This window comes from Macaca thibetana, chromosome 9 (genome assembly GCF_024542745.1).
Source record: "Macaca thibetana thibetana isolate TM-01 chromosome 9, ASM2454274v1, whole genome shotgun sequence".
Taxonomy (NCBI): Eukaryota; Metazoa; Chordata; class Mammalia; order Primates; family Cercopithecidae; genus Macaca; species Macaca thibetana.
The window spans coordinates 88359736-88373981 of record NC_065586.1 but is presented as its reverse complement, the minus strand read 5'-3'; the positions used below and the strand labels follow the sequence as shown (position 1 = coordinate 88373981).

Here is a 14246-nt window from a genome sequence, read left to right as displayed (position 1 = left end):
GTACAGTGGTGTGATCTTGGCTCACTGCAGTCTCTGCCTCCTGGTTTCAGGTGATTCTCATGCCTCAGCCTCCTGAGTAGCTGGGATGATAGGCATGCCACCATATTTGCCAGGCTGGTCTTGAACTCCTGGCCTCAAGTGATGGGCCTGCCTTGGCCTCCCAAAGCGCTAGGATTACAGGCATGATTCATTGTGCCCAGCTTCAGCTCGTCTTCAGTGAGAAATTGAGAGGACTAATTAAGAACCTGGAACCAACTTGGGCAACATAGACCCTGGTTCTACCAAAAAAATAAAAAAAAAAACTGGACGTGATGGCACATGCTTGTGGTCCCAGCTACTTTGGAGGCTGAGGTAGAAGGATCTTGAGCCTAGGAGGTCGAAGCTGTAGTGAGCTGTGATTATACCACTGCAGTCTAGCCTGGGCAACAGAGTAAGACCCTATCTTTTTTTTTTTTTTTTTTTTTGAGACGTAGTCTTGCTCTGTGCCCCAGGCTGGAGTGCAGTGGCGCAATCTCGGCTCACTGCAAGCTCTGCCCCCCTGGGTTCATGCCATTCTCCTGCCTCAGCCTCCCGAGTAGCTGGGACTACAGGCGCCCGCCACCTTGCCCGGCTAATTTTCTTGTATTTTTAGTAGAGACGGGGTTTCACCGTGTTAGCCAGGATGGTCTTGATCTCCTGACCTCGTGATCCGCCCGTCTCGGCCTCCCAAAGTGCTGTCTTAAAAACAAGAACAACCTGGAAACTTGGGTGATAAGCTACGTCTAGGGAGTATGAAAGTATGTGATTACTTTGTGACTAGGAAAAGGTTAATGAGTTAAGATTAAGGTTACTTGCTAGGCTGTGTCTTGCACATTTTCTCTTCACTGGATCTGTTAAGCATTCTGGGACATGAATCTTTCTTTACTCAGTGCTGTGCAGCGCTACTGAGCTGAAGACTGAGTTTGAGAGCGCCATCTGGTGGCTTTCTGTAGACATCCAATATCATGAAAGGGACTTTCCCAGTGCCCCTGTATCAGATATTATAACAACACAAGAAAAAAAAAATTAAACCACATCAAGAACATACTCTCCCATAGTTTTATCTCTCCAGAAGAAAGACAGGATCTCACTTAGTAGTGTAAGTAGAACCAATAATAAAAGTTATTGTGCCAGGATCTTAGGATATTTCTGGTCAAGATGCCATTTTGGAGAGACACTGATCATTGGAATTTCATCTTCCAGTCCCTAATTTGCAAGGTATTATTTAGAGAATTTGACTATTTGTTTTTGACTTACATATTTTACCCTACTTGAATTAGTTATTAAGATTTCATGAGAGCTGTTAGTGGTTCACTACATACATCGCTGGAGAGTTATAAAAATAGCATTGTATCCTTTTTTTAACCAGTCTAGATCACATCTATGAGAATTCACATCACAAATTTAATGCTTTGGCCCAAAATAGTGAATTTCTTTCCACAAGTAACTTGGCAAGTTCCAAAAAAATCCCTCAGTGACTCTGTTCAATTAATTATGGAGTACATAGAGAATTGAAAATTAAAATAAGCATGAATGGAGGCCATGTGGATCTTACTTTGTCTTTTAAGCGCTCATAATACCTGCTATCTCATAGGGATTTTAAGAAGTGGAAATATAGATACAGATACAGACCTATTTTATTGAGACAGTCTCACTCTGTTGCCCAGGAGTGCAGTGGTGCGATCTTGGCTCACTGCAACCTCCGCCTCCCAGGTTCAAGTGATTCTCATCCCTCAGCCTCGCGAGTAGCTGAGACTACAGGTGCCCACCACCATGCCTGGCTGATTTTTTAATTTTTAATAGGGGGTTTCACCATGTTGGCCAGGCTGGTCTTGAACTCCTGACCTCAGGTGATGCACCCATCTTGGCCTTTTTTTTTTTTTTTTTTTTTTTTTTTTTTTGAGATGGAGTTTCCCTCTTGTTGCCCAGGCTGGAGTGCAATGGTGCGATCCCAGCTCCGTGCGATCTCAGCTCACTGCAGCTTCTGCCTCCCAGGTTCAAGTGATTATCCCTGCCTCAACCTCCCAAGTAGCTGGGATTACAGGCATGCACCACCACACCTGGCTAATTCTGTATTTTTATTAGAGACGGGGTTTCTCCATGTTGGTCAGGCTGGTCTTGAACTCCCGACCTCAGGCGATCCACCCGCCTCAGCCTCCCAAAGTGCTTGGATTATAGGCGTGAGCCACCACACCTGGCCAAATGTGTAATTTTTTTTTTTTTTGAGACGGAGTCTGGCTCTGTCGCCCAGGCTGGAGTGCAGTGGCCGAATCTCAGCTCACTGCAAGCTCCGCCTCCCGGGTTTACGCCATTCTCCTGCCTCAGCCTCCCGAGTCGCTGGGACTACTGGCACCTGCCACCTCGCCCGGCTAGTTTTTTGTATTTTTTAGTAGAGACGGGGTTTCACCGTGTTAGCCAGGATGGTCTTGATCTCCTGACCTCGTGATCCACCCATCTCGGCCTCCCAAAGTGCTGGGATTACAGGCTTGAGCCACCAAGTCTGGCCAAAAGTATAATTTTTATAAGACACTTTTAGGCCGGGCTTGGTGGCTCAGGCCTGCAATCTCAGCACTTTGGGAGGCCGAGGCAGGCGGATCACCTGAGGTCGGGAGTTCAAGACCAGCCTGACCAACATGGAGAAACCCCGTCTCTACTAAAAATACAAAATTAGACAGGTGTTGTGGCCCATGCCTGTAATCCTTGCTACTAGAGAGGCTGAGGCAGGAGAATCACTTGAACCTGGGAGGTGGAGGTTGGGGTGAGCCGAGATCGCGCCATTGCACTCCAGCCTGGGCAACAAAGGCGAAATTCTGTCTCAAAAAAAAAAAAGGCTGGGCACAGTGGCTCACAACTGTAATCCCAACACTTTGGGAGGCCGAGACAGGCGGATCACGAGGTCAGGAGATCGAGATCATCCTGGCTAACACAGTGAAACCTGTCTCTGCTTTAGCCGGGTGTGGTGGCGGGTGCCTGTAGTCCCAGCTACTCAGGAGGCTGAGGCAGGAGAATGGCGAGAATCCAGGAGGCGGAGCTTGCAGTGAGCCATGATCGCGCCACTGCACTCCAGCCTGAGCCACAAAGCAAGACTTCCTCTCAAAAAAAAAAGACACTTTTAATTCCGTAGACTATAGTTTAAAACGTTGCTGGTTTGTACTGTTACCTGTTTATTCACATAACATTCAAATAAATTTGAGTTATTATGTGTATTAGAACTCTATTTTTAAAGTTCATCTTAAGGAATAGCAGTGATAATTACAAAACTTTAAAAGTCCATATATTTTGCTTTTTCTAAAAAATGCCTTGTTCTTCCCTTCCAGGTAACAAATATACTCTGGAGACTAGACCAAACCAAGAAGGCATTGATGTAAGACAAGAGCTACTGAAATTCCATTCTACTTACTATTCATCCAACTTAATGGCTGTTTGTGTTTTAGGTCGAGGTAAGAACCCTTACAATTTTTTATAGAGTTGGATAATGTAAGTTTTTCATGTTGGCTTTTTCACAGTATTAGAAGATGGATATAAGATAGAGGTGCTTATTTGCTCAGAGTCCTTTGAAAATGATCTACTTGTTAGAGAATAATTAGGTGGGGATTTTTATGTTTAAATCATTGTGTTCCCCAAAGAAGTTTAAGTGGAGATCTGAAAAAAATACAAATTACTACAGTAATAGGTGCTCTAAGCATATAAAAGCAAGGCAAGCCCAGCCTGAGCACCATAGTAAGATCCTGTCTCTACCAAAAAAAATTTTTTCTAAATTAGCGGGATGTGGTAGTCTGCACCTATAGTCCTAGCTGCTAGGGAGGCTGAAGGAGGAAGATCCCTTGAGCCCAGGAGTTAAAGGCTGCAGTGGGCTGTGATCACCACACCACTGCACTCCAGCCTGGGTGGCAGAGAGAGATCCCATGTTAAAAAAAAAACACACACACACAAAAAGGACAAAGATTGGCAGATTTGACCTTATAACAATTCAGAAAACTGGGGGAAAAAAAAACAAAAACAGATGATGGTAAACTTGGGAGACTGTTCAGAATGTAAACAACGGTTTGATTTTTAAAATGCAAATTAACTACTAACATTGTTTCCTGCTGTTTTTAAGTAATACCCACTGCAGATGGTGTTGCTTTTTTGTATTGGTAATGGTGGTATCAGTTGCTTTAGTCTTTCTGGAGGGCAGTTTAACAATATCAGTCTTAAAAGTAAATATGCATTTTTACTTTTAAAAATGCAATCTCAGGAAATAATCAGAGTTCAAATAGGAGATATAAAAAGATGTTTCTGTCAGTATAGTATATATTAGTAAAAATTTAGCAATCTAAATGTTAATAGGAAATTTTCTAAATACTGATTTTATAATTGTAAAATAGAATATCTTATAGAAAAATAGCATTTCTTATTCTGCTTTCCATCTTGCTTTTTCTTTATAGTATTTATTAATACTTCAGGTGTTAAATGTTTGTGTGTTTTTGTTGTCCACCCTACCAAAATGTAAATTACTTGAGAGTAGAAACTGTTTTGTTCACTGCTTTATCCTTAGTACCTGGGCTTGTGCTTCGTGCTTGGCACATCATAGGTAAATGTATATTGAACGAATAAACAGTTTTATGACAGCATTTTAATATCATGGGAAGATATTCTTAATATATTCTCATATATATGAATATATATTCTTATATATGCATATATAAATATAAAACATTTTTAATTAATACATGTATATTATATATAAGAATATATTGTATATTTTTTAATGTTCTTAATATATTAAAGAGAAAACAAAAGCTGTTTACAAAAACATGTGCTATATGGTCCCATTTGGGGATTTATTAAAAATTCTAAGACATATCCCTCCCCCCAAATTTTTTAAAACTCTAATAGGGGCCAGGCACAGTGGCCCACACCTGTATTTCCAGCACTTTGGAAGGCTGAGGCAGGTGGATCACTTGTGGTCAGGAGTTTGAGACCAGTCTGGCCAACATGGCGAAACCCCATCTCTACTAAAAATATAAAACTTAACCAGGCATGGTGGCAGGCACTCGTAATCCCAGTTACTTGGGAGGCTAAAGCAGGAGAATCGCTTGAACCTGGGAGGTGGAGGCTGCTGCAGTGAGCCAAGATTGTGCCACTGCACTCCAGCTTGGGCAACAGAGTGAGACTCTGTCTCAAAAAACAAACAACAACAAAACACTAAAAACTCTAATATACCATATATGGTGTAGGTAAAAGACAAAATGGAAAAGCATGTACTAGAAATTTGATAATGTTGTATAGTAGTTAAGAACTCACATTTCACAGTCCAACAACCTGGCTTTTCATTCCAAATATACCGCTTGCTTAGCTGTGTGGCTGTGAGCTAACAAACTTACTTCAGTTTTTCAAACTTCAGTTTTCACATTTGTGAAGTGGTGGGTGGTACCTTGTACCTGTTGTGAGGTTTAAATGAAATAATAAAAACTGTTTAGCATGGTGTATGGCACATAGCAAATGCTCCATAAATGGTAGTAGCCACTCTAGCATCTTTATAATCATGAAATTATGGTAACTTTTGTTACCATAATTTAGCTTTTGTTTCTAAGTTTTCTACTGTTGGCAAATGTGACTTTTATAGTTAGAAAGTAAACTATTTTTTTAAGTTGGTAGCAAGAACCAGGGTGTAAAATGGGTTCAGGGAGAGAGGACAATTAAAAAAAGCATACTCTGTAATGCTGTGTGCTTGCTTCAGGTAGGTGGGTTTAGAATGTTAAAATATCACTTGCTGTTTACAACCCAGTCCTGGGAATAGGTAGGTGCCTAAACTGGTTTTTTTTGCTTGTTTGTTTGTTTGTTTGTTTAAATCTATGTTGTATTTGAGATTAAACACATGATTTTAGTAAGCATTTAATGGGCAAGTGACAATGGCAATAGATGAATCAAACCTGAGCCCTGTCCTCAGAATGTTCTTGGTTTAGTGGAAATGACAGAATAAGTATCTAAAAAATAAAGTGTCTCAGTTCCCTGATCCATACACATCACTCTCCCATTGTGACTGACTTCCTGTGCTGAACCCGAGAGAGAGGTCTTTACAGTACAGAGGTGTGAGGAGGAAACGATCTCTTAGAGGATTCAAAAATAATCCACTCCTTCTTTTGGCTGGAGGAGAGAGGAGGAGTAACCATGTGGGAGGATCTCTGTCACAAGGGTACAAAGAAGTTTTTCTGTTCTTGCCTGGAGCTGTTTCTCTAGCTGTGGCAGCACTAACTGTCTGAACACTTGCCACATAGGTAATCATCAAGTGCAGACACTGAGGTTTCCAAACCTTGATGATATGAAGGTCAGTGGTCTCTATGGAGCCCACAGTTTAGTGGGATAGATAGACTGTGCTGTAGTGTTTAGCTCCCTTACCTGTAAAAAGTGACACTGTGAATTTATGCTTCTAGGGTAGAAATATGCAAGAAGAAAGATTCACCTGGTAGAACCTTGCTCAGGATGTTGCTGTCACCAGCACTGCAGGCCCACAAACCTTTATTGACTGCTCACCTTGTTTCAAGTCATATGTCCCATCTGCAAAAAGATGTCTCTGACATCTCTTGCTACAGTGTTCCCTCTGCATTCCTAAATTCACTTGTCATGTAACAAGCAGCCCTGGTCTGCCTTGTATTTGGCTCTGGACATTTTGGAGTCCATCATACATGTCAAAAAATTGAGGCAAAAGTAGGTGTATTTTATAAATAAAATGCAAATGCCTACACTTAAAGGCACAGTAGAGAATTTTACACCATATAAAGGCAGCTGTCAAATAGTCATTTAGTACTCCCGAGAATTCATGGAAAAGTTCCAAATGGGTCATAGAATATCAAGGCAAGATTCTTATTTGATTCAAATGCTTACTGATAGTAACAGGTTATGAATGTTTATACCATTTATAAATAACCTGTTTTTGAGGAGACATAATCAAGATGAGAGGTTATCTTGTTTATAAAAAGATAGGTTTTGGCCGGACACGGTGGCTCACATCTGTAATTCTAGCACCTCAGGAGGCTGAGGTTGCCAGATCACTTGAGCTCAGGAGTTTGAGACCAGCCTGGGCAACATGATGAAACCCTGTCTCTATTAAAAATACAAAAAACTAACAGGGCATGGTGGTGCACACCTGTAATCCCAGCTACTGGGGAGGCTGAGGCATGAGAATCACTTGAACCTGGGAGGCGGAGGTTGCAGTTAGCTGGCATCGTGCCACTGCACTCCAGCCTGTGCAACAGAGCAAGACCTTGCCTCAAAAAAAAAAAAAAGATAGGTTTTTAAAATACTCCTTTCTTTTTAGGATAATAGTAATTTGTACAAATGGAAAAAATTTAATTCCACACAGAAAGGTATAAAATAAAAAGCAAGCTGTTCTTTATTCCATCCTATGACTGCTGTGCCCTCTTCTCAAAGACCTAACTCATTTCTTGTTATACTTCCAAAAGTAGAATTTTGCTAATATCACATATATATACACACACATATATAACATGTGCATTTTGGAGTCCTTCATACATGTCAAAAAATTGAAGTAAAAATAGGCGTATTTTATAAATAATATGCAAATGCTCACATTTAAAGGCACAAAAGATAATTTTATACCATAGAAGGCAATTCTCTATCTATGTATAAGGTGAATGTTATACTCTGCTAGTAGTTCAGTATATATGCCTGTTGATAATCACAGTCATTTTTCCAAATGCAATTAATTATTGTTTCTAATATTTGTTTTAATTTTATTATACTTGTGAAATAATATTGTGGATAATATTTTAAATGTGAATAATTTTTTAAAATGGAGATAGGTGTGAGGTGTAATCATTTTCACATTTTCCTTTCAGCGGTACTGAGACTTTGCAGGAGATCCTAAGATTTTAAGCTCTCCCTGTTGTATGTTACGATTCGCTTAAGTTCTGTTTTCCTTGTCTGTTTTCTTGTAGAATCTTTAGATGACTTGACTAATCTGGTGGTAAAGTTATTTTCTGAAGTAGAGAACAAAAGTGTCCCACTGCCAGAATTTCCTGAACACCCTTTCCAAGAAGAACATCTTAAAGTAAGTGCATAAATTTTGGTATTTTGTGTTCTTAATTTGTGGACATAATATATACCTAGTTTACCGTAGACCAGGTGAAAATTTTTGGAGATTTCATTATTTATGTTTTTTTTTTTTTTTGAAACAGAGTTTTGCATTGTCACCCAGGCTGGAGTGCAGTGGTGCGATCATGGCTCACTGAAGCCTTAACCTCCCTGGCTCAGTTGATCCTCCCACCTCAGCCTTCTGAGTAGTTGGGACTACAAGCACACACTGCCACACCTGGCTAATTTTTGTATTTTTAATGGAGACAGGGTTTCACCGTGTTGCCTTGACTGATCTTGAACTCCTCATCTCAAGTGACCCACCTGTCTCAGCCTCCCAAAATGCTGGAATTACAGGCATGAGCCACTGCACCCAGCCCCTATGTAGTTTTTTTGTTTGTTTGTTTCTGTTTTTGTTTTTTTTTGACAAGGAGTTACGCTCTGTTGCCCAGGCTGGAGTGCAGCGGTACGATCTTGGCTCCCTGCAACCTCTGCTTCCCAGGTTCAAGCAATTCTTCTGCCTCAGCCCCCTGAGTAGCTGAAACTATAGGTGCATGCCACCGTGCCCAGCTAATTTTTGTATTTTTAATAGAGATGGGGTTTCACCATGTTGGCCAGGCTGAGGTCGAACTCCTGACCTCAGGTGATCTGTCTCCCTTGGCCTCCCAAAGTGCAGGGATTATAGGTGTGAGCCACCGCACCCAGCCCCCATGTGGTTTTAAATATTTGTCAGGATAATAAAATCAATCTCACATTTATTAGGATCATGAATCACCAAAAACTTATCAATATGTTCTGGTCTTTACATGCTAAAAGTAGTTTTGGTAGCTGTAGTCTTAATAACTGTTGAAGCTGTTACCCTGTACCTGAAGATAAGCATTCAAAATCATTAATATTTAGCTGCATGGTTCAGGGGGTCAAACATGGACTATGTACCGACTGTAATGAAATTCCACTAGGAGAGTGCTGAGTCATTTATTTGTGGTCAGTGTATCATTTTCTGTGGCAATTGATTTGCTCTTAAATTTGGTATTCTTCCATGAAAATCGTTCTTCATAGTTTAGAAATATTTTCTTCAGTAGGAGTTGTATATAGCTAATCTCTGTGATTTGTTTTCTCCAGCAACTTTACAAAATAGTTCCCATTAAAGATATTAGGAATCTCTATGTGACATTTCCCATACCTGACCTTCAGAAATACTACAAATCAAATCCTGGTCATTATCTTGGTCATCTCATTGGGCATGAAGGTCCTGGAAGTCTGTTATCAGAACTTAAATCAAAGGGTAAGTCTCCTGGGCAGCAGCTTCTGAGTGTCCACCACATCTTTTCACTCTGGCTCTCATTTTCTCCTGAATATTGTCCTGTGAATGAACATTCTTAGATGTGACCATTTTGGGTTAGTGAGTGAGATGGTGGTTGTTGGCATGCTGTTGTCTTTTTTTTTTTTTTTTTTCTTTTTTAGATAGAGATGGGGTTTCACCATTTTGCCCAGGCTAGTCTCAAACTCCTGGTCTCAAGCTTGGCCTCCCAAAGTGCTGGGATTACAGACATGAGCCACCGCGCCCAGCCAGTAGTCTACTCTTGACTGGGAATTGATGTGAGGAATCTTCAGGAAAGCCCCCACTTCTGCACCATCTGAAACTGCTTTTCTGAACTGATTTTTTTTCCTCCATCTTTTTTGCAAGAGGTTCATTCTCATGTCTTAGGAATATACAATATGAATTTTAAAAATTTTTCTTAGCTTCAAAGAAGCCACATATGCAATCAATCATGTTGATTTCCTTTGAATGTTGCAGGCTGGGTTAATACTCTTGTTGGTGGGCAGAAGGAAGGAGCCCGAGGTTTTATGTTTTTTATCATTAATGTGGACTTGACCGAGGAAGGATTATGTAAGTATTGATTCACCTTTTTACTTTTGAATGAAAATTTACTTTCTATGATGTTTTTTAACTTCTTCTTGCTGTGGATCTGTTTTATGTTGAAAGCTATAACACTTTAATTCATACAACTTATCCATTGTATTTTTCATATGTAACTTGGCCTTTGTTTCATGGATGATTCTTCCCCCCTTAACAACTGATCATTATGTTGCACTTGTTAAATGTGGACTTGGCTTTTTATTTGCTCGTTTACTGCCCCAACACCCTTTCTGTCACATATCCCTGAGCCCAGAGGGCCATGTGTGTGGGACACCTAAAACCAGTCTCAGGGAGGTGAGGACTGCATTTTCTAAGAGGGACCATCTTCCACTTACCTGACTTTACCTTAGGACTGAGCTCACTGCTTTGAAGGATTCAAGGACTGAATGGTTTTTAAGTGTGCCCCTTTTTTCCAGTACATGTTGAAGATATAATTTTGCACATGTTTCAATACATTCAGAAGTTACGTGCAGAAGGACCTCAAGAATGGGTTTTCCAAGAGTGCAAGGTACTTTTGTTTCACCAAAACTTTTCTTAAGGAATCTATTTTTCAAGAACAAATACATGTGAATTAATTTAAATTTAAGGCCCAGTTAAACTTTTAAAGTTTTTTTCCTAATTGAACTCTAAAATTTTGCAATGTATAATAGTATTAGTTAAGGCTTAGTTGTACTAGTCTGATTTGCTACTTGGGGCACAACTAAGGGGAAAGGCATCATGTAGCCCTTTTTAGGATGGAAAAGAGAAGAAATCAAATGCTTTTCCATCGCTCAGAAGAAAATCAGCAGTTTCTTGAGCTAGAATCTGTCAGGGATTATGTTACTCCCTGCCTAAAGCTGCATGAGCTCTGTCATTTTCAGATCTTTAAATCTGTAGCAAACTCTCAAAGAAGTAATGAATTGTTTATGTATGATTGTGTTATTAAAAGTGATTTTATTATTGTATGTATGGGAAAAGCCCGGCTTTTTTTTTTTTTTTTTTTTTTTTTTTTTTGCATAAAACAAATGGTGTTTGTCTTTCAAATTTTTAAAAGCCTTTTTAAAATGGGTTTTTAAAAAATATGCTTTAAAGCCTATCAAGATTCTCAAATGTATTTTAGAATGAGAAACATCCTTTTTAACTAGATAAAAGTTTAAAGATATAATTTCTGCTTCCAAAAATTATGACAATAACTCCTAATCTGAGTGCTGTTCTCTGAATGAGTCACCAAAATCATCTATGGTTGAATTGTTGGATCTCACAAGGTTCTTTCACACAGTTTTTCTAAATTATTTGACTACTAGTTTCAACAACTTGGGCTATAGAGCCATATCCTGTATTTGTTATTTTCATTGAAAATTGTTTACCTATTTTGTTTTTGGTTTTAAGCCTAGGTTGATGGATTAAATTTTATACACATTAAGAAATTTTTTAAATACCCTATACATTTCGAAATCAAGCATAGCCATTTTTTCAGAAAGTGTGATAAAGTATTTATGGAGTATTTATGGAGTAGCAAGCTTATAGTGCAAGCCAAACACTTAAAAAAAAAAATGTTTCTGAATAAGGGTGGACATATCTAATTGGATTAATTTTCTATTTTAGGACTTGAATGCTGTTGCTTTTAGGTTTAAAGACAAAGAGAGGCCACGGGGCTATACATCTAAGATTGCAGGAATATTGCATGTAAGTTTGTTATTTTACTGTATACATTGCTGTGTAGAGTATTTCAGCAATCTTGTATATATTATTTTCAGTAATAAGTGAATTATTGAAGCTGAGGTATAAAACTTTAAACTTTGTAGCAACAGGGCAAATGTTGATGTCAGGATATGTTTAAAATCTTAATTTTCATCCTGAAATTTATTTTCTGTAATATTTTTGTTAAATATGCATTTTGCTTATTGACTTTAAATATATTTCAGTTCTGCAGCATGTCAAGTGCTACTTACGTGAAAGCTATTGATTGTTTACTTTTTTTTAATTTCCATTGCTACCATCCTAGTCTGAGCTATCATGATTTCTTGCTTGGGCTACCATGATAGTCTTTTACCTGGGATCCCTATTTTCCTCTTGGTCCCCATTGTAGTTTATTTTTCCAGCCTCGTGATCTTCTGAAAACTAAAATCTGAATGTTTCACTCCTCTGTCTAAATTCCTTCAGTGGTTTCCCAACAGAGTTGGCATAAAATGCAAAATTTTCCTTGGCCTACAAAGTGATGTGGTCCCAGCCTATCTGGCCATCTTCTATACCACTGTCCAGCCCATCTCTCCCATTTGCATTCCACTCCAACTGTACTGGCTCTCTAATTTTCAGACATTAAGTTTATTCCTCCCCCATTGCTATTTTCTCTACATGAAACACTTTTCTATCTGATCTTTGCCTGGCTAGATTCTTATCATTTGAGTCTCCCCTCAGATTTCTTCTCCTCAGACCTTCTCTGACTTCCCAATCTAAAATAATGCCCCTCCCCCTTTTTTATTGTTTTCATAGCACCTCTCACTAAAATTACAATATTTGTTTATTGTCTGCCTCCCTCCCAATTACAATGTCTGTGCACTTCTTGGAGGACAAAGGATTTCATGTGTCTTACCTACTGTTTTATCCATAGTGTGTGGAACAGTGCCTGGCACAGAGTAGATGTTCATTAAATATTTATTGGATGAATGAATCAGTCAGTGTGGAAGCTGCTCTTACCAATATTGGAAGTTGCTCTTACCAAAAAGCATCTTCTGCGTTGTTTTTCTACACTGGTCAAAAATATAAGCCATTTTTTTCCCACAACAGTTTCCCAAATGTTTGTCTAGTATGTTTCATAGAAATTTAGGAAATTCTGTTCATAAAAATGTGTGTACTTTATATTAAAAAATGCTGTAGGTGTCAGCATTTTATTACCGAATTTTCTTCATTAAGAAGTACTCAATTTTTGACCAGAAATATTCATGGTTTTCCGTGAAAGAAATGTGATTTTGCTCTCTATAATGGAAGTATGTTTGGAGATTAACAGTATATTTGGCAGAATCATCAAACAATATGAAACTGCTTAACAATGTGGTAGGAAAGAGAAAACGATTTAGGGCCACAGAAAATTTTTCCAATGGAGTAAAATTTAATTGAAGGGAGAAAGGGTGTACAGTAATGAATTTAATGTGTTACATATCTGCTTTAATAAACTATGTAGTAGCTATGTGTATTTATTTATATTTTCCTTTTTAAAAGTATTATCCCCTAGAAGAAGTACTCACAGCGGAATATTTACTGGAAGAATTTAGACCTGACTTAATAGAGATGGTTCTCGATAAACTCAGACCAGAAAATGTCCGGTGAGTCACCATACAGATTTTACTATTATACACTAAAGTTTCAATAGTGATTAGAATCTGAAAAAATTTGAAATTTTGAATAAAATGCTTTTAAACATTTTATCAAGCATGATTATAAAAGTAGAGAATAGTATAATGAAGCAACACCAAGCTTCAACCACTGATACATGGCCAGTCTTTTTTATCCATCCCTCTTCAGTCATCCTCCTTCCACCCTAGATTATTTTGAGGCAGTATTTCCAAAAGATGAGGACATTTTAAAAAACAAATATAATTTTATTATCATAAATAAAATAGAATAATAACCTGTCTTAACCTGACTTTATTCTAACTCAAACTGCCAAAGTATCAGCCCACCTATCTGGCTCATATAAGCAAGTGAAGACACCCTCTTTTACTTAAGGCACAGTAAAGATTACAATCTCAGAATCCTCCTGATTGACCAGTGGTTAACCACGAAATCAAAAGTCCAAACTCTTATAGCAGCAGAGATATTCTTGCTAGAGGAAAGTAGTCCCTAAAGTGCCTGTGAGCCACCACATGATATTCCTCCCTTAAAACTGAATTTCATATATGTTTTCTAAAGTCAAATGATGGAATATAATTGAATGATACGTTTTACATTTTTAATTTTTCTCCTCTGTTGGGGAAGTATTTTTGAAATTCTACTGGCAATTTGGTGATTAAGTAAATAAGTTTTGGCCGGGCGCGGTGGCTCACGCCTGTAACCCCAGCACTTTGGGAGGCCGAGGTGGGCGGATCACGAGGTCAGGAGATCCAGACCATCCTGTCTGACATGGTGAAACCCCGACTCTACTAAAAACACAAAAACAAAATAAGCCAGGAGTGGTGGCGGCGCCTGTGGTCCCAGCTACTGAGGCTGAGGCAGGAGAATGGCGTGAACCCGGGAGGCGGAGCTTGCAGTGAGC

At 38.9% G+C, this 14246-nt stretch overlaps 1 protein-coding gene across 2 annotated transcripts in view; it reads left to right on the top strand.

Annotated features, from left to right (window-relative positions):
- IDE (insulin degrading enzyme) overlaps nucleotides 1–14246 on the top strand; it is a 123509-nt gene that overhangs the window by 56491 nt on the left and 52772 nt on the right. For both annotated transcript variants that reach the window (XM_050804443.1, XM_050804442.1), the window contains exons 5-11: nucleotides 3336–3458; nucleotides 7959–8071; nucleotides 9217–9379; nucleotides 9893–9985; nucleotides 10432–10523; nucleotides 11600–11680; nucleotides 13214–13317. In XM_050804443.1, coding sequence (XP_050660400.1) covers nucleotides 3336–3458; nucleotides 7959–8071; nucleotides 9217–9379; nucleotides 9893–9985; nucleotides 10432–10523; nucleotides 11600–11680; nucleotides 13214–13317 — 769 coding nt within the window. The remainder of the gene's footprint in view (nucleotides 1–3335; nucleotides 3459–7958; nucleotides 8072–9216; nucleotides 9380–9892; nucleotides 9986–10431; nucleotides 10524–11599; nucleotides 11681–13213; nucleotides 13318–14246) is intronic.